The sequence below is a fragment of the Lagopus muta genome, chromosome 1, assembly GCF_023343835.1.
Source record: "Lagopus muta isolate bLagMut1 chromosome 1, bLagMut1 primary, whole genome shotgun sequence".
Lineage (NCBI taxonomy): Eukaryota > Metazoa > Chordata > Aves > Galliformes > Phasianidae > Lagopus > Lagopus muta.
Genome location: NC_064433.1, coordinates 12,639,400 through 12,666,862, shown reverse-complemented (window position 1 = coordinate 12,666,862; position 27,463 = coordinate 12,639,400). Strand labels below are relative to the sequence as shown.

At 42.4% G+C, this 27,463-nt stretch overlaps 2 protein-coding genes across 5 annotated transcripts; one reads left to right on the top strand and one right to left on the bottom strand.

Annotated features, from left to right (window-relative positions):
• The first annotated feature begins 84 nt into the window (after positions 1-84).
• DNAJC2 (DnaJ heat shock protein family (Hsp40) member C2) lies at positions 85-17,020 on the top strand. 3 transcript variants are annotated; one of them, XM_048947098.1, is made up of 17 exons: positions 85-249; positions 1,167-1,357; positions 1,874-1,949; positions 3,524-3,622; positions 5,790-5,931; positions 7,099-7,179; positions 7,894-7,959; positions 9,719-9,810; positions 9,908-10,029; positions 10,649-10,798; positions 11,087-11,175; positions 11,261-11,330; positions 12,608-12,792; positions 14,047-14,147; positions 15,024-15,131; positions 15,746-15,900; positions 16,900-17,020. In XM_048947098.1, the coding sequence occupies exons 1-17, from the start codon at positions 192-194 to the stop codon at positions 16,972-16,974; spliced, it is 1,860 nt and encodes a 619-aa protein (XP_048803055.1). In that variant the 5' UTR covers positions 85-191; the 3' UTR covers positions 16,975-17,020. The 3 variants fall into 3 exon arrangements, with proteins under 3 accessions (XP_048803055.1, XP_048803074.1, XP_048803066.1); XM_048947117.1 differs by having other exon boundaries at positions 123-249; positions 1,256-1,357; XM_048947109.1 differs by lacking the exon at positions 85-249 and adding an exon at positions 345-438.
• On the bottom strand, positions 16,959-25,810 carry PMPCB (peptidase, mitochondrial processing subunit beta). 2 transcript variants are annotated; one of them, XM_048947130.1, is made up of 13 exons: positions 25,675-25,810; positions 23,622-23,762; positions 23,239-23,325; positions 22,683-22,812; positions 22,109-22,307; positions 21,377-21,456; positions 20,752-20,864; positions 19,940-20,083; positions 19,238-19,401; positions 17,811-17,896; positions 17,629-17,717; positions 17,356-17,431; positions 16,959-17,260 (listed from the first exon to the last, which is right to left on the bottom strand). In XM_048947130.1, exons 1-13 carry the CDS (start codon positions 25,762-25,764, stop codon positions 17,196-17,198), a joined length of 1,464 nt encoding a protein of 487 aa, XP_048803087.1. In that variant the 5' UTR covers positions 25,765-25,810; the 3' UTR covers positions 16,959-17,195. The 2 variants fall into 2 exon arrangements, with proteins under 2 accessions (XP_048803087.1, XP_048803097.1); XM_048947140.1 differs by having other exon boundaries at positions 19,238-19,398.
• Positions 25,811-27,463: the final 1,653 nt, after the last annotated feature.

The following is a 27,463-nucleotide window of genomic DNA, read 5'->3' as shown; positions in this document are numbered from 1 at the left end:
TCCCCCCGGCGGCAGCCGCTCCCCTCGGCGCCGAGCCCCGCTTCCCCCCTCGCGGCCCCGCGGATCCCTCGCGCCGCCGCTGACCCGGAAGCGCTCCCCGGGCTCCTCCACGCGCCGGCTCCCGGCAACCGGCGAGGCCAGGCCGGCGGCTTCCGCGGTCGAGGCTCGGCGCGCGCTCCCGCCGAGCCGCCATGCTGCGCGGGGCGCACGAGGGGCAGTTGACGGCGGTCACCGGGGCGCTGACGGCCGGTAGGTGGGGGAAGGGCGGCCGTCCCGCGCGGCGCTGGGCTCCTGGGCGAAGCGGGGGCCGAGAGGGGCGGTCTCGAAGCGGCCGCCCGCGGAAGCGCAGAAGTTGGGCTTTAGAACCCAGCGGGGGGGATTCGCGTGCCGAGCGCTCGGGGCTTTCCTCGGGGTTTGCGCGTGAGGCGGCTGCAACAGGTGCGGCCGCTGGGAAGGGAGCGGCAGCGGTGCCTGGGAGAGCCGAGCCGCGTAACGGCTGTTAGCTGGGAGCGGCGGCGCTGCTCGGGGTTCGGGAACGCCGCCGGGTCTGTGGGACGGAGCGCCCGCCGTCCTTACAGCTTGGCGCGGCTGACCGGGCGCTCTGCGGCCGAGCCTGGGGCTCCCGGCATCCCAGCACGGGGAGATGTGGGGCTGCGTGCAGAGGAGGGCCGCGGGATGCTCAGAAGGCTGCGGCACGTCTCCTGAAGACAGCCTGCGGGAGTTGGTGTGGAGGAGAGAAGGCTCCGAAGAGCTCCTCCAGCCTTCCCTTGTGTGACCTTAGAAGCAGGATGGGGCAAAAACTTTTTACGCGGACAGATAGTGTTAGGACGAGGGGGAACTGTGTGAAACGATCAGATGGGAGACTGGGCATAGAGGTTAAGGGGAAATTTTTCACGGATTGGGTGGTGAGGCAGTGGCACCATCTGCCAGCGGAGCCTGAGCTGGTACCTGGTGTGGTGCCTGATTCGGTGGGTACCAGCCCTACCTGCAGCAGGGGGGTTGGAACTCGATGGTCTTTGAGTTCCCTTCCAACCCAGCCCTCTTTGTGATTCTGTAACTTGGCAATCTGCAGCCTTGTGTCATGTAGTACTTTGATGGTACTTTAACATCAACAACAAAAAAGTAAGCCACAGAAGGTGAAGTTGCTTTTGTGTTTTTGCTTATAGCATCAGTGCTCTGTCAAGTGGAACCTGTGGGAAGATGGTTTGAAGCATTTATTAAGAGGAGAAACATAAATGTTTCTGCCTCTTTCCAGGAGCTAGAAGATGAAAAGGAACTTTCTGAAGAATCGGGGGATGAGGAATTGCAACTTGAAGAATTTCCTATGCTCAAAACACTTGATCCCAAGGACTGGAAGGTATTCTGTTGGCAGTGACTCTGCTGTTTTGGTTTGTGGTTTGTTTGTGTGTGTCGGGATTTTTTTTTGCTGGAAATCTCCTGACAAATTTACCTGCCACTCCCAGCTGCCCCTCCTTACCCCAGTCTGAATCTTTCTGTGTCTGTCAGCATTTGACTTGACTGGTTTTGTGTTTTCCATGCGTAATCAGTTGAGGACAAACTCAAAACTGCATGGGGTGAGGGCTTAGTCTTCTATATTCTGGAGTTTTGCTTAGTATTGACACAGCAATTCAATCAAACTTTCTAGGATCCAATCCAGTACTTAAATACTATTTGGGTTGAGGTACTGGAGTTTCTTTAGCAACCTCTAAAAAATTGTTCCTATCGGCTTTTTCGAATGTTTATTGTGAGAGAGAAGAATCCTGCCTTTTGCTTTAAAGATGTGCTTTATTAAAGATGTTGCTTTACATGTGTTGTGGCTTCTTAGATCACATATGTCAGTGTTTACTAGAGCTCTTTGTTCTTTGTTCCTCAGAATCAAGACCATTATGCAGTTCTTGGGCTAGGAAATATACGATATAGGGCTACTCAGAAACAAATCAAAGCAGCTCGTAAGTATCTTTCCCTCATAAGCATACTCTTCTTTCAGAAGTACAGCTCTGTTTTCTACATACACGTTCAAACATGTCACAAAGAAGTTTTTTACTATTTTTACAGACCTGCTCTTTGATTCCAATTGCTTACCAGCCTGTAGTTTCACTTCACAGTTCTGAAATCCACAGGCCCAAAGCGAGTGAAATGGAAGATTCCACTGAGTTCACATCTTGTTTTCTTATCTCAAGATTTTTGGTTAAGAACAAACAAACTGCAGCAACAAAAAACAAGCAGGCAAACAAATCCCAACACAGGCTGTAAATTTATATTTTTGCATTTTGGAGTCTGCAGTCAAGCTCAGTGAAAGGTTGAGAAATATGTCTGGCCCTGCCTGTTTCAACAAATTGTTACCTTCAAGCCCCCTTACAATTGTTAACTGCCACGTTAATGCTACTGAATGTTTAAGAAGCATAGATACTGCTGTTATCTTCCCAAGTGGTAGGCTCAGGCTTTTGTGGGAACAGAGTGATAACTGTTAAATTTTCATGCATTTAAATATTGTACTAAAAGTAATTCAGACCTCTGAGAAGTTCACTTGTGCTCTTCTTTGGTCATTTTGCTGTGTGGTAAGCGTAGAGTTCCTGTTGCTGAGTGCTGGGGATATTATCAAGCCATTAAGGATGTGTTCTGTAAGGTTGCATTCCCTTGGTGTTTCAGATAAGCAAACAATAGCGCTCGGAAGTGCAGTGTGCTGCTTAATGGTAGCATGGGCCTGTGTCTGAAATCATGAAATGTGAAGGTTCACAAGTGCACGAGGGTTATCAATGGTATTTTATGGTATTTACACACCAAGAAACATCATGTCAGGCTTCAGAACTTTTATTTCTAGAAAGCAATGTGACCAAGAGCTGACTGCAAGTATTTGTTTGAAGATTGAAATTGACTGTTAAATTCTCTATGAAATAAGCCAACAGCTTTGTGAATTTATCTTGCAAACTGTTACATAAAAAAGCTGTCCCTGTATGAGTAGAATCACTGTCGTCAGTTAAACCACAGGTGAAGGTTAAGTTACTCGCAAGTGGGTAGAAGGTTTCCTTTGGGCTCACTTGACTGAGCTAAGGCAATGTGCCAGCCTGTCGCCTACCAGCAAAGCCATGGCGAGCAACGGTGTGGTCACAGAGAGCACAAAAATAGAAATCATTCTTCACTTACAGCTTGGTCACATTACCTTATGTTTGGAACTGGCTTGGGCAGCACATGTAGCAAGTTATTGACTTGTACAGAAAATTATGTTGCAATTGGTACATGGCCATATGTTGGACTTCTTAGCAGTGCCACTGTGGGTCCTGTGTTAGTACTGCATAGAGCAACACCTGGCCTCACTAATGTTCTTGAGCAAGAACTGGGGCATCTCTCTCCTGATGATTGTAGAGCTCTAAGACAGCCTTGATAACAACTTCAGATGACATTCTAAAGATAACCATAAGTTATCTCTCAGGATTTAAGGCCTGAGTAGAGAACTTGACCAGAAAGACGTGTGCGTGTGTGTTTGTGCTGAAACATTTCTGAATGTTATGCATCTACTTGCCAGATAAATCCATGGTTTTGAAACATCATCCAGACAAGCGAAAAGCTGCAGGAGAGCAAATAGGAGAAGGTGATAATGATTATTTTACGTGCATAACTAAAGGTAAGTCATTGACCTCTTTTATGAGATTTGTTTCTGTTGCTACTTTTAAAGAACTACAAAGCCAAAGACGTTCTCTTCTGTTTTGGCAAACTTCTTTATCAGCAGCCATCACTGAAATGTAACTTCTCTTTGGGTGGAGGCAGTATGGAAATACAGCTGACCGACCTTTGCCACTTGGTGACAATGCAAAACTTATTGTGAACTCTTACAACAGTGTATGCAAGGGTGAACCACTAGAGGTTGCCACACGCCTAGAATAAATGAAACACTGTAAAAGAATTCCTGCAGGACACCAACTGCAGTAGAAAAAGTCAGAATTCTAATGCTCTTAGTGTGCCAACGGAGTGTCTGTTGATTTCAGCTGGGATATCGGTTTTCTCAGACGCTCGCTTTTGCCCACAGATGACCAAGTGCACTCAATGACATTTCATTCCTGCCTGCAGTGACCTAGAATGCTCTTGCTGGCTAATGGCAGAAACTTAGAGATTAGTTTAGGTATAGCCAGACTTATGCTTCTGGTAGTGCTTTTATTTTTAAACGAATGTTTTCAATCAGTAAGGGTAGGGGAGAGCATCTTCTAATCCTTCTTCCAAGCGACTTGTTCTTGTTTGTTAAAATGTTAGGAAATGTTGTGTTAGACGAGCTAATGATGTTTACAGTCTTCTATAGAGCTAAGCTAAATCTTTTCAAAAATGAACAATGATTGTGTGGTTGGGGCTATAACAAAGAAGGAGACAGGCTCTTTAACAGGGTCTGTTGTGATAGGACAGGGGGAAATTGATTCAAACTAAAAGAGAGGAGATTTAGACTGGATACTGGGTGAAAATCTTTTTTACAATAAGGGTAATGAAGCACCAGAACAGATTGCCCAGAGAGGTGGTGGGTGGCCTACCCTAGAGGCATTTGAGATCAGACTGTATGGAGCTGTGAGCAACCTGATCTAGCAGTAGGTGTCCCTGTTCACTGTAGGGGGTTGGGCTAGATGACTTTTAAAGGTCCCTTCCAACTCAGACAATTCTATGAATTGACTGAAACCAGACTTTTTTGAGATTATGTTAACAAATACCAGAATAGTTGTGACTTTGTTTCAATTTGAAACAGGAAAAAAAAATCCTAATATCTGAAAATTAGTAGGGAAACCTATTTCCCACCTGTTCTAATTATTTATTCGCCTGTATTCAGCTGTTGGGAAAACCAGCTTCAAGTGGAAAGTAAGATCTTCAGGCAATATAGAATTGAGTACAAAGTTCTGCTGCTGCCTGATTAGCCCAAGAAATGTTTTGTCCATTTGTTCAGTGTTGCAAACTGTCAGATGTGAGATACAGCATATTTCCTGAACTCAGCTACAGGTGGCACTAGGGAAATGGTCTGAGGGTTGTTGAAGCTCCCATCTTGTAATGCAGAAGACAACTGATGTCATATAGAGTACTGGAAGAGTCCCTGGGGGCAAGGGAAGATTGGCACGCAGCAGCTTATTGTTGTTTCCTTGCATTCATTCCTTCCTCAGTTTACAGAACCACAAAGCATCAAGGTCTCCAGCTGATCACTTGCAAGATGTGACCTTCATGGTGTGGCATTCTCTCTACAGGGAAGCAGTCAGAGAAGCCCACTAATAATTGCAATATGAATTTGATTTTCTTGGATTTCTACTTCTGATGAAAAATAATAGGTATTGTAGATCTGACAGACAAATTCCACACTTCCTTGAGGGGAGGAAAAAAAAACAAAACAGTTTACTGGAGTTGCAGAGTGTAATTTCCAGGTTATAAAGTTGTAATGTGCTGTTCCCCAACTGGAGGACTTAGAAGACTTTGTTAATTTGTCTGCAAGGATTTGTTGCAAAATAAAAGCCTGAAGATGTCATTCCCAAGCTATCAGTGACAGCTGAATTGAGTGCTCTGTGATTTTTTAAATATAATTAATTTGTTACATTTTAATAGTTAAATATGTTGTTTTTCGTAGACATTTTCTTCCTGCTTAGTTAAACAGGAATTGCCAGCAATACAAGTTGAGATGCCACCAAAATAATTAAATTTCTGGCTGTAGAAAATCAAACACAAATCTGGGTGCACCTTTTTAAACGTGTAGAGCCTTTTCTGTTAGCGTTCCCACTTTGCCAGGAGAGCTCCTCTCAGTCTCGTGTTTGATGTCTGGTCACTTGTTTCAGCTTATGAGATACTGTCTGACCCTGTGAAACGACGAGCGTTCAACAGCATAGATCCTACTTTTGATAACTCTGTACCTTCCAAAAGTGAAGCAAAAGAAAACTTCTTTGAAGTTTTTTCACCAGTTTTTGAAAGAAATGCCAGGTAAGCCACGTCCTGTTGCTTTTGAAGTGCAACAGAGTATTTGCAAACTCTTCTGGCATTGTTATTAGCAGGTGCAATTTTTAAGGGATGCTGGGAATTGTTTTCTTGTCAAATTAACACAATTAAAATAGAGCATTCTCAATGATTTCTTTTTAAAATAATCTCCAATGCCATACCAGTGACTGGGTTTGACCCATGAGATTTTCTTAAAAAAGACAAGACTCTTCTTGGTTCCATATTACATACTGTCCTGTTTGTACAATACTTTGCTTCATCTTAAAGTAATTAACTGTGCCAAGTTCGTGTGTTACTGACTAAAAATTCCTTTTTTTATGATATTCTTATGAGGATGAGACATTAACAATAGTTATATTCACAATTTAGCTGGTTAGGACAGAAGATATACGTAAATGTCACTATTTGGTGATTCTCTCTTGTAAGGTGTGTGACTTTTCCTGCGTTTGATTCATGCTTGCCAATTAACTTTGTATTAAGGCTGTCACAAGTCTAAACTCAGTTTAACTTATTTTTTTAATATGAAAAAGTGTTTTATTATATGAGGCATTCTGAGTGACCTACTGCTTATTTTAGGTAGATTTATTAAGTGTCTAAGTAAGCAATCCGGAGATTCAGATCTGGTTTTGTGGCTGTCAGATGATCCCTTCTCCATTGGGATATGGATTCTCTGTCATGGAATAACAAACTCTGGAGCCCATGGAATAGTTCCCTCCTTGTAGGAAAGAAATCGAATGTAGGCAGAACATGTGTTATTCTCTTGTACTCTGTTAGAAAACATGGGAAAGTTGTTGTAGGCTACGGCAGAGCTGAGTTACTCACAGAGCACCTTTTGTTCTCTGTAAGCTCCTCTACCAGGAGGATGTGTGTGGAGAATTGAGGCCCTGTTACTAGTGTTGGTAGTTTGTGCTCCATCAGATCTGCTTCTATTTGTGCCAAACCTGGGAAGCAGGAGGCTGCTTTTCTGGGAGAGTTCCCCAAACAAGGCACAATCTGGAGCAGACAATCATGATTTCTTCCTTTTTCCTCATGATCCATTTGTGTGGTGGGAAGGAACTCACTTGTGGCATTTTGATTTGTACTTAAAGCATGTCATTTTATGAAACAAGATTGCATATATATTACTTCTTGAACATTTCCATTGATTTTCAGGTGGTCAAATAAGAAAAATGTTCCTAAACTTGGGGACATGAACTCTTCATTTGAAGAGGTAGATGCATTCTATTCATTTTGGTAAGTTAGATGATGACCTCAGCTGCTCTTCACAGTGTTCAAGGTGTGCAATATAAAGGGTTTGCAGACCAGTTTGTATGTAGATTGTTGCCCTGTGGTCTGTTCTGGCTGTGTAAGGTCATGACATTGCTTCACAGCTATTTGGTGCCTTCCATAAACCATGCTAGATTTATTCTAGCTAGAACACCCACGTTGTAAATTTACAGTTGCAGAGGGATTTTGGACAGTGCTTGGCCAGGGTGGCTGCAAACTGAGCTGTCCCACACAGTAAGAGGGGAGGTTTGTTTCACTTGTGTTTTCAGTGGAGGTGTCCAGGAGATATTTAAGTTCCCCTCATTAAAGAGAGTCTGATAAGTCTGAGAAAGTCACAGAGCTTATGGCTTGGCTCATCTGCTAAATATGGATGCCTACATAAAGATTAAATGATTTCTCTCTTAATGCTGCTGTACATCTCCACTGCCTGTACTGGGAGCTTACACTGTGAAGTTGATGGTCCTGCAGAAATAGGAATTATTAGTTTCAATAGCATTGACTTAACGCAGTGGTATCTCTGTAGATGCAGTATAATTATAAATGATACCTTATAAATTGTAAAAGCTGTGTAAGTGCCTACCAAAAAAACCTGATTTTGAAGAACATTCTTTATTTCTAATAGTTTTGCTGTTTCATTCTATATTTTTAAAATTCTTTTTTTTTTTTTTAAATTCAATTTAGGTATAATTTTGATTCCTGGAGAGAGTTTTCTTATTTAGATGAAGAAGAAAAAGAAAAAGCAGAATGGTATGTAAGTAAAAAGAAATTTGGTAGGAGAGTGACAGACTAAGGACAAGTTGAAAAGTCTTGCTGTATTCAGACTATAAAAACAGAGGAGAAAAGGCTGCTGAGCTGAGATGGGGTTCTGCTCTCCCAGCTCAGTAGTCAGCTGAGGAATTGAACTGGACTGTGGGATTTGGGGTTTTGTTTTGTTTTGGTTTTTCAGTTGTGAGATTGAAGAGTTCTTGGGGTGTTTCTATCGGACTTTGAATTTGTTTTGGTTGGGGGAAAAATAAAAGTTTAAAAGCATCTCCAGTGTGTTCATTGAAGTTCAGGCTTGTTATTCTTAACCTGCCTGAAAAGTTGAACCGGACCCAAAACAGAGTAGATGAGTAAGCAGATACTGTTTCTTTATCCAACTCCGTGTTAAACTATGCTGGGACAAGCAATGCTTTCTGGAATATAGAAGAATTATTTTTGATGGCTTGATGTTAATAAAAACTGCATACTTCTTGGTATAGTGATAGTAGCTGAATTACCAGACCGTGTTGCTGTTGGAATCATAGAATCATAGAATCACCAAGGTTGGAAAAGACCTTCAAGATCATCCAGTCCAACCGTTCACCGATTCCCAGTAGCTCCCACTAAACCATGTCCCTCAACACAACATCCAGCCTTTAGAAAATACATTCTAATTCTATTCTTATAAACACAGAACATTTAAAGTAAAATAAAGCATTGAATCATTTAGTCTGACCTGTATTTCACAGGACACAACCTTTCACTCAGTCACTCCTGTATCTCCATAATTACATAAACCTCCTGTTCCAAGTCTGAACAGAAACCAGTTTTGTAGCCAGCTGCAGCAATTAGCCAGTTCTGTGTCTAACACTGGTGCCATACTTAGGCTCTAGCTGGACATCTGTTTCCTTTATGCCTTTTTCTGCACTTAATTTGTTTTTTCTCTTTCTGATCTCATTGTTCTCTTCTCCTGTGAAGGTTCTGTGAAGGCACTGTAATCAATTCTATACCAGCTGTATTTTTGATAAATTATTTTCTAGGCTTCTTATTGGAAAGTTCTTGAATTAATTGCATAGCCCTGTATTGTACTTAATTCCAGTCATTCAATGTCTGCTTTAAAAATGTTTAGACCAACAATTCATAGCATGCTGTACTTAAGCACATTTTGGCTTCCTGTTCTTTTCGTGATTCTTGTCATCCTTTCTTGGCAGAGGTTGTGTTGCACATCTGTTCTAATCCTTCAGTCTGTTACTGACTTCTCTACTCTTAGGGGAATTGTTTCCTTTGTTCCAAGGGATATTTATCTGCCTTTGGTTGTATGGATGAGTAATTCATGGAAAGAGCTCTGTACACACACGTTTACTTGACACAGCCTATTTTCTGTGAAATGGTGATAATTGGCATTAATCATACTGCTGCCCTTTAATTAAACTCTATACTAGTATTTCAGTTGTTTTGCTTGAGCTTAATGTTAGGTCAGCAAATGGATGTATTTTGGAAATAGAGTCCATGATGCCATTCCCTGTAATGAGAGGTGAGACGCCTGTTTTGTCAGGTGTTCGGCAGGTTTGTTTGATTGTTTCAGCACTTAGCACTTGGGACACCATCTTGGGGCATGGAAGTTCTTTTTTTGAAGCTTGTTGTTGAAGTATTCATGAAAAAGCATCCGTGTGGGGAAACTCTGAAATAGTTTGTTGCTGAATTTCTGAAAGTTACAGACTGTGTTGTGCATTAGTGCTGAACTAACTACGCTCTCCCTTTGCAGTCGAGATGAAAGAAGATGGATTGAAAAGCAGAATAGGGCCGCCAGAGCACTGAGAAAAAAGGAGGAGATGAACAGAATTAGGATACTTGTTGGTGAGCATACAAACTGCTCTTGTAAAAGAGATTTGTTAACTAACAGCAGAAAAGCTCTGTTTTTCTCTTGTACGTGACGTGTCCTTTCCTCTGCCAGACAATGCGTATAGCTGTGATCCCAGGATAAAAAAGTTTAAGGAGGAAGAAAAGGCAAAGAAAGAAGCAGAGAAGAAAGCAAAGGTAGAAGCAAAACGAAAAGAACAAGAGGCAAGAGAAAAAGTAAGTTAACCACTGAGTTTATTTTGTTGAAAAAGCCTGGTTCGTTCACACCTGGTCTAGAGGCTCCAGCTTCTAGGTGGGTCAGAAGGTTACTGTTAAAGTTATATTGGGCTTTACAGATGCATTGTCCTTGATCCCAGCATAACAGGCAGTAAAGGCTGACAGCCTTCTGAGAAAGAGATGAAAATAAGGAGCATGGATCTGAAATGAAAAACTTACAGAATTGGGTTTTGTTATTGCATACACTCCCTCTGTCTTAAAGGCAGTCACTGACTTCTGTGACCTGCCTTCCTCTAACATAAAGCAAGCAGCTCTATGCACTTCATGGGTATGGTCTGCAAGAAGTTGCTTGCTGTGAAACACTTTGAGGTAATATTATCTACTTGATTAATAGTAACAGCTTGGAAAATATGTCTCTGGAAACAGTATTCAGAATGAAAGGCTTGGGAATTGTAGGTTACTAAAAAGTGCTTTCAAAGACAACACTGAAGTATTGCTGTACTCCAAAATATGGAAACTGCAGATTTTAATATTGAATGACCTTATAACAGCATGACTTGCTTTGTGTATATTTTTGTGTGTTTATGTTGTTGGTTGTTGTTTTTTTTTTTGATTGCAGCAAAGACAAGCAGAATTAGAAGCAGCACGGTTAGCAAAAGAAAAAGAGGAAGAAGAAGTTAGGCAACAAGCATTAGTAGCAAAGAAGGAAAAAGAGATACAGAAAAAAGCAATCAAGAAGGAAAGGCAAAAATTGAGAACAACGTGCAAGGTACTTCAGTGTTACCATAGTGAAATACAGGTTATGTGAGTGAAATTATTATGTTTGCTTAGATCAGAGCTTATCATGCGCTTGTTCTTGTGGTCAGAGATGGGTATGGAAAGTGGGTTTGCTGAGCAGCAAAATGCTCCAGTGCGTACTTAGCGTGCAGTTCTGAGTAAGGCTGACCGAACAGGCCGAAGCACAGCAGGGACTGAAGAATGCTGTGTTAAGATTTTGTCTGAAGGGTCAGAACAATAAAATTCAAGAACTTTGCAGAACATGTATTTCTGCTTCCAGAACTGGAATTACTTTTCTGATAATGAGGCAGATTGTGTTAAAATGATGGAGGAGGTGGAAAAGCTTTGTGATCGTCTTGAGCTAGCAAGGTAAGTTTTCTTACTCCTATTCCCGCTCGTTTTGACATCCACCTTTCTACTAGCGACACATTGTAACTTAATCATTTATTTTTAGTCTGCAGTGCTTGAATGAAGCACTTACATCCACAACAAGGGAAGGAGGAAAGGCAGCTGTAGTAAAACAGGTAATTATATATCCCCTAGGAGGGGAATGAGAGCAGTCAATTCTTTTACAAAATCCTGCCTCTACTATCCATGACCCGGGACTGGATCCACAGAAGGTTTAATATGCTGTAGACACATGGAAGGGCCAGTGGGTTGGATGCCAAATATAGGAAAAGCTTCTGCTCAAGATTCATGAACCTCCACAAGGATCTGCTTCAAGTTGCCAGGAAAGCAAATCCATTTGGAGTAACAAGGCTGAACCCATGTCTTGCAGAGAGAATAGGATGCTTTCTCTCATCTGCTTTTGAGTAACATCTGTGAACTTTATTTCCTGATGGAGAAGATCATCTGCCCCCATCCCAGGGTTAGGTTTTCTCATGAAACAACTGAAAAATTAAGACTGAAATCCCTCTTGCATTCCGTATGATTTAATCCAGTTTCTCAGTATCCAGGAGAGTGTTCCAAAATAGGATATTGACCTTTCTGTCCTTCTTTAAAGCTGTTCTGCTTTAATAAAAATTATCTAAAGTAGTTTTCCTTTTTCCAGGAAGACTTAATTAAGAGACAGTGAGAATCCTTCCAACAGGTGTAAGCATGTAGTGTTTTAATGTTATCAGGACTGCACTGTACATCCAGTTATCTAGGCAGAAGTAGATACATGAATGGTATTTAACTGCTGTCTCAAGATGTGATTACAGTTCACAAGGCTGTGTGATGGATAAATTCAGTCCTGCTTGCTAACAAACTGTATATGTGGCCACCTAAGCCTGAGTAAACAGTGAGTAGCTGAAGTCTGTGTTGTTGCAGTCAATGCTAATTTAGCTATCCTATTAAAGCTTTCACTTGAATTATAATCATAATAATTGAGAATTTCTGGCCTAACCAGGGTTAGGTAGCAGTTTCACTGGAAGCTCTGGGAATTACTGTACTCAGAATGGATGTTGGACTGTCCCTACTAACCAGTTTAGGTTCTTAATCCTTCTGTGGATCTGTCTTTTGGTGTCAGACGTTAGCATGGATATTCCCATTGCATTCAGAAATCTTGCCTTAATCCTTGTGTTTCGTAGTGAACTTGGGATGGACTTCTACTGTAGCTGCTAATCTGGGATGGCTACATTTGTGCACATGATGGAGGGAAATAATGCAGAATCAGATGAGCTCTGTTTCTTCATGCATCATGTGCAAAACAGAAACTAAGCAAAGTTCAAGGCTCAAAGCAATTCTAGAGAGGGGGGGTTTGTAGCAACATATAATGTTTCTTTCTTAAAAATGAAAATGCTCATTTACAACCCCTCAGATAGAAGAAATAAATGAGCAAATAAGGCGAGAGAAAGAAGAGGCAGAGGCTCGTATGCGCCAAGCAACAAAGAGTTCAGAAAAGTCAACAACAGGTGGCGGAGGTGGGAGCAAAAACTGGCCAGAAGATGATTTACAGTTATTAATTAAAGCGGTGAACCTCTTCCCAGCAGGGACTAATTCAAGGTACTTCATAGTTAAAAAGCTAACTAATAACTTTAAGTAAATAACAAGCATAATACAACTTATTTTCCAACTGTCCTAAATATGTCAGTAGGACTCTTTAAATTTCCTTGTTTTCCTTGACTGTTGAACAGCCTCTGGTTTTTCTTCTGTTAATACTGTGCTGTAAATGTGTCTGGAATTACTTCTGGGCCTATTTATTTCACTTAACTGGACCTCAGTCCATCAGCAAGATTGTGCCCTGCTCCATGTTTGCATATGGCTCATGACAGGCACCAGTCATTAAAGCCCAGAACAAAACTGGAACAGTGACTGTGATCCAGCTGCATGGGAACACAAGCGTGTAAGCTACTTGCAGTAGTTCCACAATGAATGTGTTGCTGTTTTTCTTCTACATGTTAGGAGGAAAACACATAGAAAGAGCTAAGTACCTCTTCTCTCTTTGGGAGAGAGCTGGAAAAAAAGGAAAGGCTGGGATTGACAGAAATCCCAGGTGATCACTTCCTTATGCCTTAAATCCTTATCTTTCTCAGGATTAAAATACCTTCTTTCACTTAGGATTCAGAGATTTGAAGCCTCTATTACCAGATTTGGATGCCTACTTTAAACCAAAAAAAAAAACAAAACCCAAGCTTTCTTACTTAGGATAGTGATAGATATGGCACCAGTATTTGTTTCTGCACTGCGTTGCAGCAGTCAAGAGCAGCAAGAGCTTTGATAGGCCTTGATCTGTGATGCTCCTGTCTGATCAGGTGCACATCTTCTCCTCTGTTTTCTAAGATGCACTGTGGATAATTCAGGGGCTGGGTTGTTCCAGCTCTCTCCTGCTGAATCTCCTTTATCTGATGTTTAGGCCCACTTTCAAGGGGCATTGGAAGAAGTGTTAATAATGTCGCTGCCATTTCAGCAGAGTGCAGTATTTTATATTGGAGTTGTTTAGGGAATTCAGGTAAGCAGCAGCCGAGCAGTCTCAAGGACTAGTTTTGCACTTCCACACCTACATTCTACCCCCATGCCTTTCATGTCTGAGAAGCCAAGAACTTTGCACAAGCTGACTGAATTCTTAACAGAAACATAGTATTTAGTGACTAAAAACTTTCCATATTAGTTACTGAGAGTTTTCATATGTTTAAGTACTAATAAATTTAAATTAGGAGTTTGTATATGTACAGCTACATACAGAAGCTTGATTGTAGCTTGTACAAATATAAGCTACTATATTATGTACTGTTTTTCCCCTTTCTGTCCTTGCTTTAGGTGGGAAGTTATTGCCAACTACATGAACTTGCACTCTATCACTGGAATAAAACGAACAGCAAAAGATGTCATCAATAAAGCAAAGAGCCTCCAGAAGCTTGGTAACTGTATTTGCTTATTTTTGTACTAAGATCCTCTGCACATTTCTGTACTGCTTGATCTTCAAACAGCACAGTGTGTCTGTTGGGAGAAAATGCTGTATGTCCCAAACAGAAACATAGCTCAGGTGGAAAACTTAGAGGAGCATTTCTGTGATGCAGTATTTCCATCCTAATAGCTATCACATTAAGTCTTTACCTCATGAGTGAATCCCTGAAATTCTTTTAATCTAACTCAATGCACCTGTAAATGTCTAGGCCCTATTCTTATGCTTTAAGTGAGATGAACTGTCCACCCAACTGTGGGATTCAACACCAGTCAAACAGCTAAATTAACATGGCTTTTGTAGGCTCTAGGAGCTAGAGAGCTGGGATACTGAGAAAAGGCTCTGGATTATGTTCTCAACAAAAAGCAGAATGTGCTACTATAGGGGAGGGGGGGAGGAAAGAAAAGAAAAACAAAAAAAAAACAGCATTACAGTTGTTTCTCTGTGCCACGTATCTACATAAGGAGGCTGGAGACTGCCTGTGTTCCTGACTGCCCCTGCGACACAGGTAGTCTGGGTAAGGCAGGAGATCTGCTGCAGTCCTTGCACAAGACAATCCCTTTCAATCACACTGAAGCAGCACTTTCAGGCTTAAGTTTATGTGGAGGAGGTATTTATTTCAGCAGCATAAAGTGAAATAGGAGTTGGAGCAAAATGTATTGGGCCCTGAGCAGTATTTTTATGTACCAACCTCTTTGCCATCGTCATAAAGAATGCATGAACTGGGGCTTTTATTTTTTGCTATTCTGTGCCTGTTAAGATATCTGCTACAGTGTTTTTACTATTATAGCTGGCTTCAGTTTTGTTGCAATAACTATTCCGTTTCTCATAGACCCTCATCAAAAAGATGATATCAACAAGAAAGCATTTGACAAATTTAAAAAGGAACATGGGGTGGTGCCTCAGATGGACAGCGCTGCTCCCTCTGAACGATTTGAAGGTAATGGTGAAAAGAGAACCCTTCTTGCAAAGCTGTCTCCTCTATGCATCTTAATATATTAACTTCAGACTTGTTTACAGAGAAACTTTAGTAAGAAGGTAATACAAGCTCAGTTACTAGATCTATCTGATAATTTCTCATACGCTTAGTACAAACCAAAGCTAACTGAACAGTGACAGTTTGAAATGCTTCTTTGTGAGGCAACAGATTAAGTCTGATTTTGAGATCATCTGCTCCTCCTTTTCAGGAAACAGTAGGCATGAGGGGTTGTCTTGAAATACAGGATGATCCTACAGCTAAGCTTTGGTTTCCTGCTAAAGCCCAAACACCTCCAATCAAACCTTCTAGGGTCTTGCAACAGACTCTTCCCTTAGTGAAAAACAAAGGAAAAGCAACATCGCTGCCCTAAGGATGTGATTTCACAGGACAGCTATGGTTATCAAACCCCTGCTTATCTTATACCTTCCAAAGATTCTGTGCTGTATTCAAAGATCACATATGCTACTTGGCCAGTAGTGTAAGGATTTAATATCTATGATTTTTTAATGGATTATGCTTATCTCAAAAGTTTGTTACTAAACTTTTTTTTTTGTCACTTTTGCATTTGAAAACAGGATCGCCTTTAGATTCATCCCCTTGGACTACAGAAGAACAAAAGCTTTTAGAGCAAGCATTGAAGACTTACCCAGTAAATACTCCTGAAAGATGGGAGAAAATAGCAGCAGCTGTCCCAGGCCGGTCAAAAAAAGACTGCATGAAGCGATATAAGGTAAAGTTTTCTTACCCTGTAGTCTAGGTCTCATTAGAATCTGTTGTGTTTACTGTTGCCCTCCCTCCCAAGCACTGCACCTGACAATAGCAAGCTAGCACAAGATGGAGCTTTAGAGAGAATAATCTTTTTTTGTAATTTGGCCCCCAGAGAGCAGTAAGGACTAGGTTTTCTTTCCCTGCAAGTAGTGAAGGTGGGAGCTGGGAAGAAGAGGCTGCCTCTTGAAACTTGTCTTAAATGTGACAAGTTATTAGAGATTGTGAAGTCCTCTCCATAGCCCCCTTTTTTTTTTTATTTTGTGTTATACTACAAGAGAAGTGTATGAGCATTGACCTTCAACACCATGTCAGTTGTGGTTGGGTTCTTTCTAGGATAAATTGTGTTATAGTATTAAACTGTCAAATGGCCTGGGTTGAAAAGGACCACAATGATCATCCAGTTTCAACCCCCTGCTATGTGCAGGGTCACCAACCACCAGACCAGGCTGCCCAGAGCCACATCCAGCCTGGCCTTGAATGCCTCCAGGGATGGGGCATCTACAACCTCCTTGGGCAACCTGTTCCAGTGCGTCACCACCCTGTGTGAAAAACTTCCTCCTAGTATCTAACCTAAACCTTCCCTGTCTCAGTTTAAAACCATTCCCCCTTCTCCTATCACTATCCACCCTTGTAAACAGCCACTTATTCTCCAAGCTAAACAATCCCAGTTCCCTCCACCTTTCCTCACAGCAGAGCTGCTCCAGCCCTCTGATCATCTCAGTGCCTCCTCTGCACCCACTCCATGAGTTCCACGTCCTTCCTGTACTGGGGGCCCCAGGCCTGGATGCAGTATTGCAGATGGGGCCTCACAAGAGCCAAGTAGAGGGGGACAATCACCTCAGTCTCCCTGCTGGTCACCTCTTTTTTAATGCAGCCCTAGCAAAGTGTTTCAGGTTGCCTGCAAAGTCAAGCTGTACATTTCAATAAGTTGTGTGTTTTGTTTTTTTCCCCAACTCTCCAGGAACTCGTTGAAATGGTCAAGGCAAAGAAAGCTGCTCAAGAACAAGTGATGAATGCTACTAAAGTCAAGAAATGACTTTTACTGACAATCTTTGTTTTATAATAAAAATGCAAATACTACACATTTTTTCATTACTTCCTTAAGTATACAAATACGCAGGACTACAGTTGGAGTTTGAGTTTTAATCTTTTCAAATCCTTTCTCCCAGCTCAAAAGCTATAAGAAGGAGATAGTGGTAGCCTCTTAATTCTTTTTTTCTTTTGAAGCTCAAACATACTGAAAGTTCTTATCATCCACTACTCACGAAGCCAATACATCCCACTGCAGATCTTGTTATACTCTGGAAGTTGTTCAATTGGACCTGGAATTTAAAGAAAGTTGACCATGAGATGACACATTCTGAACTGTTAAGGAAAGCTGTAGAGGGGGTTACAATAGGGGAACCTGGCAACATACCCAGGGCAGCAACTGCAGGATGCTTATCATAGATGTACTTTGTGCACACTTCTCTAATAGTCTGGGCATCAATAGCCTAAAATAATTAGAGAGACATCTTCATTACCAACCCTGGCCAAAAAGTTATTAGCAGCCCAGAGGAAAAGGCAGCAAAACAGTTAAAACTTTCTGATAAAAAGTCTAACCTCTGTACTGTACTTCCTATAACAATTAAGAAACTTAATTACTGCAGTAGGGGCCTAATTAAAAATTTACAACAGGGGTGGTACTTACTTCAATCCTTGCCTCAAGTTCTGGAATTGGAATTCTGCGCTTATAGCACAGCATTTGTCTTCCGATGTCTTCACAGATTGGGGTGGAGCCTAAGCCAGGAGCAAATAAGCTTCAGTTTATCAGCATACAAATGCAGGAAAGTTGAAAAAAAACAAAAAACAAACAAAACCTCTAAGTCTCACCATCAAGTTGCAGCAGCATATTTGTCTTCAGAAGATTTTTTGCTCGAGCTACTTCATTTTCTGTGACACTTGTACAAAGTCTTATCCTGAAAAATAGTTTAGATCCAAAAGCATTACTTAAAGCTGACCTGAGGCGTGCAAGAGGGCTGTGTGCCTCCTTACTGCAGGCAATCTACCCAAGCACATCTCTTCTATAGGCAGTGCTGATAAGAGAACTTGATATGAAAACAAGCCACAGGATATGCAGAAGCAGCATGATAGAAGTAGGAAAGGTTTTGGAAGCATACCAGTATTCAGCCTAAGATCAAGCTTTTCTCCTTAGATGAGCTGTTTCCTTTCATTAAGTGAATGCGTTGAGCCACGTGTGGTCCATACTTGCCAGTTTGAGAATGGCTGCTGGTAAGCTACCAGGAGCCAAGCAATTAGAGGTAATTAGCCCAGAAGGCAATCCATTACTTCCTGGCTTTTGGTAAGATAGCAAACAGTGTAACTACATCACACTGCATAGAGAAGACTGTTAGAAGGACAGAAGGATGCAGTACTCTTAACCCATTACTCCAGCACAAGAAGGGCTCACAGCTTCTCTGGTGTTAAGCTGCAGCATACAGACAGCTAAAGCAATGATGTTTTTACCTATGAGCTATTTACAGAGATCTCAGAATAATGGTAAATAAGTAAGTGCTACACGATGGAAAAAAAAACTCATTTGTTTTCTTTCAAATTCATCTACTTCAAGCCTGTAAATAACATGTCTATCTCTAATTACATCTTCAGTTCAAGCATTAGAATTGCACCTATGATCATGTTTTCAATTTAGATACAAGGTCTTAGATGAACAAAATTATCTATAGTCCCAGGTTTCAAGATTCTGTATATAACAGCTCAGCTACTTTTCACATCACTCTCCTATGTACTCTAATACCTGGTGTGTCACGTGGGACAGTAACTGCAGAATCATTAACTGGTGACAGTATTTAAAGGTAACTGTCCATTCATTATGCTGAATATTTACTCTTTCAGTTGTCAAACATGCAGTTCATGGCACTGCACGCTGGCTTAGCAGCATTCTAAAAAGTCTGACATACATTTTCATATCTGTCCTCACATGAAAGTCAGAAAGAAAATCATTGCCATTATCTTCCTTGTAAAAGCACTGCTACTAACTACAGTTCACACTTATTCTTCCGGGGGAGAAAAAGAAACCTAAGCCCAGAAGTGTTCATCCTAAGTAAAAGTGCCAGAAACTGGCTGCTGGGACTGTTCATCTCATGCACTGAAGTTCAGAACCAAATACAGTTGTTTTTCCCAGGCAAGCCAAAGCAGAGAAATAGAAATATTCTCTTCAGAGAATTCCTTTTTTTTTTTTCTAAAGTAAAGTATATTTGTCCACAACAATGTTTTTTTTAGACAAACAGTTGTTTGCTTACCATTCTCTCTGAACAAAATGCACCATGTCCTGTACAGTCGATGGCTCACAGACCATATAGAGCCCCCACAGCCCTGTGTCAGTGTAGCAGGTGTTGAAGGACTGGAAACTATGACACAGGTTACCATGGCAGGCAATCTGAGCAAGTTTACTGGATAAATTCTGCTGAGGCAAGAGAAAACACATTTCATGAATTTTCTGAAGGCTTGTTAGTGTTGTTTTCATTTCTATCATGACAGAACATGCAATGGTATCAGAAGGTCCAGCAGAGGCTACGTAGTCCACTAGCAGCTCTTCATTGTCACAGTTTCTTCCCTTGCATGTAACCTCACATGCAAGTGTGAGGTTTTAAGCCAAAATCATAAAGCTACACAGGTTCAAGAAAGGAACAGCTGGCAATACCCACACATTCTGATAATGTGTAAGGATGAACCATTCTGCTATTGACTGGCAGGCCTCAAATCACCTCTATTTTAGTGATCTAGAACCACTTCCTAAGATTCTCATAGATCTTGGGCAACAAACCCTCTTTGACTTCCAGCTGGGTTTCCCTTATCCTGCTTTAATGAAGGACCTTCAGAAATAATATCATGAAGTAACAGTACCACCCTCAGATATGCTCAAATCCACCTGTGCTGGCAGAACCCCATCAGGCAAGTCTCACCAGCCTCATTACAAGCAGGGTGCTTGCAGGTCCACTTACCACTCCTCCTCCAAAGGAACGATCCCAGTTACCTATCAGAGTGTTTGCTACCATAAGAGGAATGGTATCTGGGTCAGACCAGCCAGCTGCTTCTACAGCGATGGCAATGTGCGCCAGGGGCATCTTGTCATCTCTTATACGAATCTGTGGGAGCACATGAAAGCAGATGTAGTACAACCTGCACGTGGCAACGTGCTTGACAAGTTCAGCATTCATACACAGACATCTTCGCTACACCAGCATCCCAAAGCACGCACTCGGAACCAAAAATTAAAGGGCACAAAGTTACATTTTACATCAGCCTTAACTAGTTGCACTCTGGACATTTTGTAACACTTTCCCACTTACACACAGAGGGCACTACAAATTGTTTTTTAGAAAGAGCAGGAAGGAAAGAGAATGACTTTTCAGTATCTGAATACAGTTGGAATGTAACACACATGCCTCCATATCCCCAGCAAGAGAACATGTTCCAGTGGTGAAGGCAGGGGAACAAAAGGAAAGCAGCAGCAGGAGTAAGGGAAGTATTCTTCCAGGAATCAATGGGGCAGAGAAAGCAGTGGCAGCAAGGCTTGCCGAAAAGAAGTTGGTAAGTGAGTGCTGTTTTGGAAACTACGTACCCCTGTTGCTACCCCTGTTGCTGTCACTGCGTGCAAAACAACTGAGCTCTCATCTGCATGTGTCAGTTGTGCTCCAATAATAATAAATATATATATATAATATAATATATAATATATAATATAATATATATAATATATATAAATAATAAATAAAGGGATAAAGGGCAGCTCAAAAAGCCACCAGCAGCTTACCTCACTGCCTGTGAAGCTGCATGGTGGAAGGGGTGGCAGCCCTCCTTCTGGAGCAGATGGCAAGTTACCAAAATGGCATTTTGCTAGGTCAAGTAGCTCGTCGTGACAGACCCCTGAACAAAGGTTTTTCACAAACTCTGTAATGCTACTCTGCAAACACTTCATTTAAATTGCTTTAGCAAGCAGTAAGGTTCCGCCCTCTAATCCCACACTTTCAGATTGCTCACAGCACTGTTACTCAGCATAAAATCACAATCATATTCCAAATCAAACCGCTCTCAATTTCAAGCCTAAACATTTTTTCTCTTGTTTTTTTTTTGCTACTCCCTTTTCACAATGACCTCCTCCTCCCAGGCCCTTCTTTTCAAGCTCACATAGAACAATGACCTCACCCTCCAATTCAATTCTCCATATTGATTTAAGAATGTTTCTGGAATTTTACTTGAGGGAAAAAGGGAACAGAAGTCCAAAGGCTACAGAGGCACAAACTGAACAGGCAGGGCTAACAATGAGCATCTGGGACCTACTAAACAACAGGCAATTCACCGTGTTGTTCCCAGGAACTTAAATGACCATGGTTTTAAGTACAGTTTCACACGATCCAGGGTGAGTAACTCATACCAACCTCCAGCAGCAGCCAGGACTATTCTGGGTCCTTTGTAATGTGTTGTTATGTACTCCACCAAGTCATTACGGTTTATGGATCTGCAACAGTCAAGGAATCATCACTACCATGTCAGTAAAGTTTATGACAAGATGAAGAAATAAGAGTACAGAATGATACAGTATCAAAGTAATTATAAGTTCTGCCAGCGTACAGAGCAAAAAGCTACAATTAAGAGGAAATAGGAGCTTCATATATTTTGTCTTTCAGAGTTCATACAGCTTCCTGATAAGGAGTAAGAATTACAACTCTACTCCATGTTGATCTCAGTCAGGTGGAGCCAGGATCCACCAATGATCTCATGTCAGTTTTACAATAGCACGTTTGGTGATCTCCTCATCTGCATTGCTGTAAACAAGTGCAGAAAAGAGTAGTGTAAACGCAGGTTTATTTACAACAGTGCCTAACACCTGACTGGTGGGAAAAAGGAGCACTTCCAAGTTTGCATCTTTTAACAAATAACAAAAATAATGGCACAGAAGAGAGGTGTGCAGTAGACACGTGAAGTTCACGTACACTTTTATGACTGCATAAAGGGGCAACGGGGAAGTTCTTACAATCACATTCAGTGCAATTTCATGTATCTTCCAAGGCCAACATTTAAACTAAAGTCATTCCCTGCATTTTCACAGGAATCTTTTAAATATAGAAAAGTTACCCCACAGTTGAAGATGGCCACAAACTTGGACATACTTGATGTTTTCAGTGGGTCCTAAAATTGTCCTTCCGAGGGCTGTTTTCTGATAGGCTGTGGCATGAAGGTAATCAAAGACAACTTCCTGTAAATTGGTCTCAACCTCTTGCATCTCTCGGAGTATAACTCCTCGCTCACGCTCAATCTCTGCTTCTCCCAGGGTGCTGTTCTGGATTATGTCAGCGAGGATTTCCACAGCTAATTGAAAACAGAGATGGGAATGGAAACTGAATTTTCAGACTACCAGAAAAATCTGGTTCCAAAAGTAAAACTCAGCTCAAAGCAGGGGTGGCCCAACATTCACTCATAAGAGCTGCTGTTTGGAACTTGAAAAATTTTAAAAATGTACAAGCTCAAAAGGCACTTCCAAGGGCAAGTCCAGCAGAAACACTTGTAGTATCAACATCGCTTCTGCCACAACAACCCTTCCCACATTCCTATAGGTTTAATAAAGTACTTTTTGCCCAAGAAAGAAGGGATTGTCAGGCAGTAAAAGAATCATTCTCATGCTTCACCAGGAGCTGGATGTTTGTTTTACTCTTTGCTGCTTTTCAGATTAACAAAAGCAGTTACCTCTTGGTAAATCTTTTGAAAAAGCCTTTGCATAATACACTGTTTGTTCCCTTGATGTATACGCATTCAGATGAGCTCCCATGTTCTCAATCTCCAGTTCAAGGTCTAACTGAGATCTCTTTTTTGTACCCTGAAACAAAACAATAAGGAAGTGAAACTGAACCTTTGAATCCACTTGCTGACTATTAATACCGCTTGCCTGCCAAAGTCAAGGTGAAGAGAAAGTCTTCTGAAATGAATACTGGCATACTAATCTCTCCAATATTTAGGAAGATCTAAATCCCACTATGCTCACAAATTAAAATGAAAAGCTGGGTTTTGTGTCTTCTAAGAACATTTTACAAAATAAAGAGCAAGTTAAAAGTAGACCTGGTACAAACCTATAGTTCTGTATCAGCTACACAGGACTAAAAATTTGGCTTTGCTATGTGGAACCAAAATCCAATCCCCCTGATTTGTAAACTGTTTTTAGACAATTCTAAGTTCCTATCACTGATCCCTAAAGATAACTAACTTAGAAATTTGTTGTAAATTTTAAGCCAGGACTCATACTCACCTTGAAAGCCATATGCTCAAGAAAGTGAGCAGTTCCATTGTTCTTCTCATTTTCATATCGGCTTCCAGCATCAATCCAAAGTCCAACCTCAATGGGGATAATAATTTTATCAATCAATAATGCAACTTTGCTGTTTTTCCTCTATGAACTACACATAAGATTTTTAAGACCTACTTTTAAATTGCTTTTTCTTGAAGTGAACCAGAAAAAAGAAAAGACCTTTGCAAAATTCTCATTACAAAACACTTGCAAAAGCCTTATGAATCCTATTTCTCTGCTCCTTTTAAGAACAATTGCTAATAAACATTTATAGACCCCAACAAAGTTCCATAAAGAAAAAAACAGGAAGTTATGAAAAAACATCCCCTTTACAGGTTACCTACTGTGCACGTTGAAAGCCCGGAGTCTTCAGAAGCTACCTGCAAGCCATTCTCCAGAGGACTCACACGAGTCTCAGGAACATTTAAGACTACTTCTGTTGCTGCCTGGGCAGCTCTGAATCTGCCTCTTCCCACATGTACGCACTGTAAGAAAAAGACATCAGTCATACTTAGATTGTAAGCTATACCACAGATCCGTTTCAGTTGGAAGGGGTCCTTAAAGGCCATCTGGTCCAGCTCCCCTGCAGCGAGCAGGGAGACCTACAGCTAGATCAGGTGCTCAGAGTCCCATCCAGCCCTTGGGTGTCTCCAAGGACAGGGCATCCACCACCTCTCCGGGCAACCTGTTCCAGTGCCTCACCACCCTTACTGTTAAAAACTGCTTCCTTACATTCAATCTTAATCTCCCTCTTAGTCTGAAACCATTTCCCCTTGTCCTATCACCACAGACCCTGCTAAAGGAGTCTGCTCCCTTCTTTCTTACGGCCCCTCCTTAGATACTGAAAGACCACTCTCAGGTCTCACAGAGCATTCTCTGCTCCAGGCTGAACAGCTCCAGCTCTCAGGCTGTTCTTGTAGGGGAGATGTTCCAACTCTGGGATCATTTTTATGACCATCCTCCTGGCACGCTCCAATAGGCCCATTTATCTCCCATACTGAGGGCTTTAGTCCTATCCTATCCTGGAATGCTTTTCCTAAAATGTATTCCTGAACTTAAATGTAAGTTCATGGCTCCTTCTTTAAAACATGCATTTAAAAAAATATTTTTCTCTCAAAATTATTTGTCAGTACTTCACACAGGAATACATTAACCAACTCAGAAGGAAAAAAAAAAAACAAGCATCACAGAATATCCCAAGTTGGAAGGCACCCACAAGGATCACTGAGTCCAACTCCTTGCTCCAGACAACGCCACCAAAAAAAAACAGTCAGACCATATGTCTGAGACTGTTGTCCAGATGCTTCTTGAATTCTGGCAAGCTCTGTGCCTTGACCACAGCCCCACTGAGCCTGCTCCAGTGCCCAGTCACCCTCTAGAGAAGAACATTTTCCTCATATCCAACTTGAGGATCTCCTGTCGCAGCTTCATGCTGTTCCCTTGGGTCCTGTTACTGTCACCAGAGAGAGCAGAGATCAGTGCTGCCCCTCCGCTCTCCTTATGAGGAAGCTCCCCTCCCATTCTCTGGGCTGAACAAACCAAACGACTCCAACTGCTCCTCATACATTTTAAGGCAACTGAAATGAATTAGATTGCAACTGCTTCCCTTCAACTAAATGTTGGGGCCTATGTCTAAGACTGCAAGTCACAGTCATCTGCTGCCCAGAATAAAGCCAGATATTGAAATTGCCACTTTGTAGTTAATCCAGAAGAAAAGTTACAAGAAATTAACATTAAAAAAATCATTAAGAAATTATAGAATGTCTTGAGTTGGAAGGGACCTTAAAGCCCCCCATCCCCACCCCCTGCCTTGGGCTGGCTGCCCCCCAGCAGCTCAGCTGCCCAGGGCCCCGTCCAACCCAGTCCTGAGCGCCTGCAGGGATGGGGCACCCACAGCTCTATGGACAGCTGTGCCAGGGCCTCACCGCTCTCTGAATAAAAAGTTTCCTCCTTACATCTGATCAAGATCTCCCCTGTTTTAGTTTTAAAACATATCCCTGTCTGCCCTTGCAGGAAATTGATTTCTGTTTATAAGCACCCTTTAAGTATTGGAAGGCCTTAATGAGGTCTTTCCAGAGACTTTTCCTCAACAAAGGGAAGAAGCCCAGCTCTGGTTTGGCTTTGTTTGCTCAGTTGGTCTCAAAAGCCTCCTGGGCCGCACAGAAAGCACACAGCCCCTCCCGACACCCCCCGCCCCTGAAGGCACGCAGCCGGGCGCTGACACTCCCGCCATTCCAGCGCCTCGGCTCCCACGCTAAGACTACAACTCCCGTCGTGCACCGCGACACGCGGCCTACAGCCCCCCGCCCTCACTGCGGCGGCCCGAGCAGCGCAGAGAGCCGTCGAAGCGCCGATGCCGCCCAGAACTCCCCTCTCTATCCCCGCTCCACCGCCTACCCGATTCCCAGAGCCGGACGGCCGAACGAAGCGGGTGCACCAGGGCAGGAAGAGCCGCCGCACCGCTAAGCGCCCCGTGGACGCCGCCATCTTCGCCAGCCGGCGGGGCGGAGGCTCGCTTCCGGCGGGCGCTGCGCAGGCGCAGAGCGCCCTGACTGGGGCTGGCGACCGCCGTCGCGGTGCGGGGAGCTGCTGTGCAGCGCGGGCTGCGGGGAGCCAGGGGACTGTGTTCTTCACAAAAGCAATGGTCGTAGTTAATATCAGGATGCTCGAGCAAGCCATGTTCAAGGTCAGCTGCTCCAGAGCTGGTCGGCTGTAAACTGTGAAACAGGCTTAACCACTCTCCCCTCCTCACGCTGCTCCGCAGAACTGCACTGTTCAGGAAAGTCAGTTTTCCTCCTAATAAACTGTTATCGGCAGTTTCTCTAACGCAAAGTTGGATGTTTTCTCTGTGCAGTGCTGTGTGTAGAGCTGGTGCCTGCTGAGCTTCCTGTCGCCATGCAGCACTGAGTTAGGGTAGCTCGTTGAGGCATTTCTCATGCAGAATCAATCCAACTAGGTAAAGCCAGGCTAAAAATCTGAAATCTTGTTTCACAAAGTGTTCTGGACATAAGGAACATGTCCAAGAGGCTGGACTACCAGGAGGCTTCATCCATGCCAGGAGATGAAGTCCCTGACGCAGAGAGCAGCCCCGTGTAAACTGTGCTGCAAGCGGTCCCTGGGCACTAAGGCACCAAAGCTGCCCAGCACTGGACATGGCCTGCCAGAAGGGACCTTGGCAGGAGCCAGGGTTGGGCTGGGAAGGGCTCTAGCAGTGTGCTAGTACAGGCAGTTCCATCTCAGAGCCATGCATTCCACATTTCTGGGCATGCTTTGGATATATGGGTGTAGATAAACATGTACAGACAAGCAGAAAGCAGTGCTGTCAGTTTTCATTTCCTCTTTAAAATGTTTACTTTTTCTGCTAGATTTAAGGGCTTTTTACTTAGCTTATCAAATTATCTCTCAGAAGTATACTTTTTTTTTTTTTTTGGTACTATTTTCCTAACTCAGGATCTCCCCTCTGCCTCACATTGAAGCACACTACTTGTCACAACCTCTGCCTCAGTACAGACACCATAAAGCTTTTTTACTGCTGTTCTGCGCTGCTCAAGAAAGAAGGCCATTCATGCCTGTGTTCTGTGCCTCATGTTTTCCTTTTCAATATATGCAGCCAGTATCTGAAAGAGCTGAGTGCTAAGAGAGGGACTACAGCCCTCAGTCCCTCTGTCTCTTGCCCACAACTCTGTGAGGATGTTGAGTCTCGAAAGTGGTGAGAACTGAGGATCTCTGTGCTCAGTGTAAGCTATCTCCTACATCTACCAAGATCCTGTCATTCAGAGTTAATTCATAAGAGCTGTCAGAAGTGGTGTTCCTTCCCGCTGAAATATTAATTTTAATGTAGATTTCAGGTGACACTATTTCCACAACTCACACACAGCAGTGACAATTGATAGTAGTTCCTGAGCTGTCTCAGAAGCTAATGATTGAGAAGGCTATTCACAGTTATTTACATTGCCAGACTCCAAATCACGGGGCAATGCCAGAAAAGTCACCATATATATAAAAGTCAACATATACCATGTTGTTGTTCTGGAATATTTTTGTGTGTAGGCAAATCCCTTAGCATTTCACAGTGAAAATATACTGAATGCCCTAAAACCTTTGCACTGTCACTGCATGTGCTGTGTGCTTAAGCAGAAGCTTTGATACTGCAGAGGGGATCCAGTTTCTGTCACAAGGACAGAAA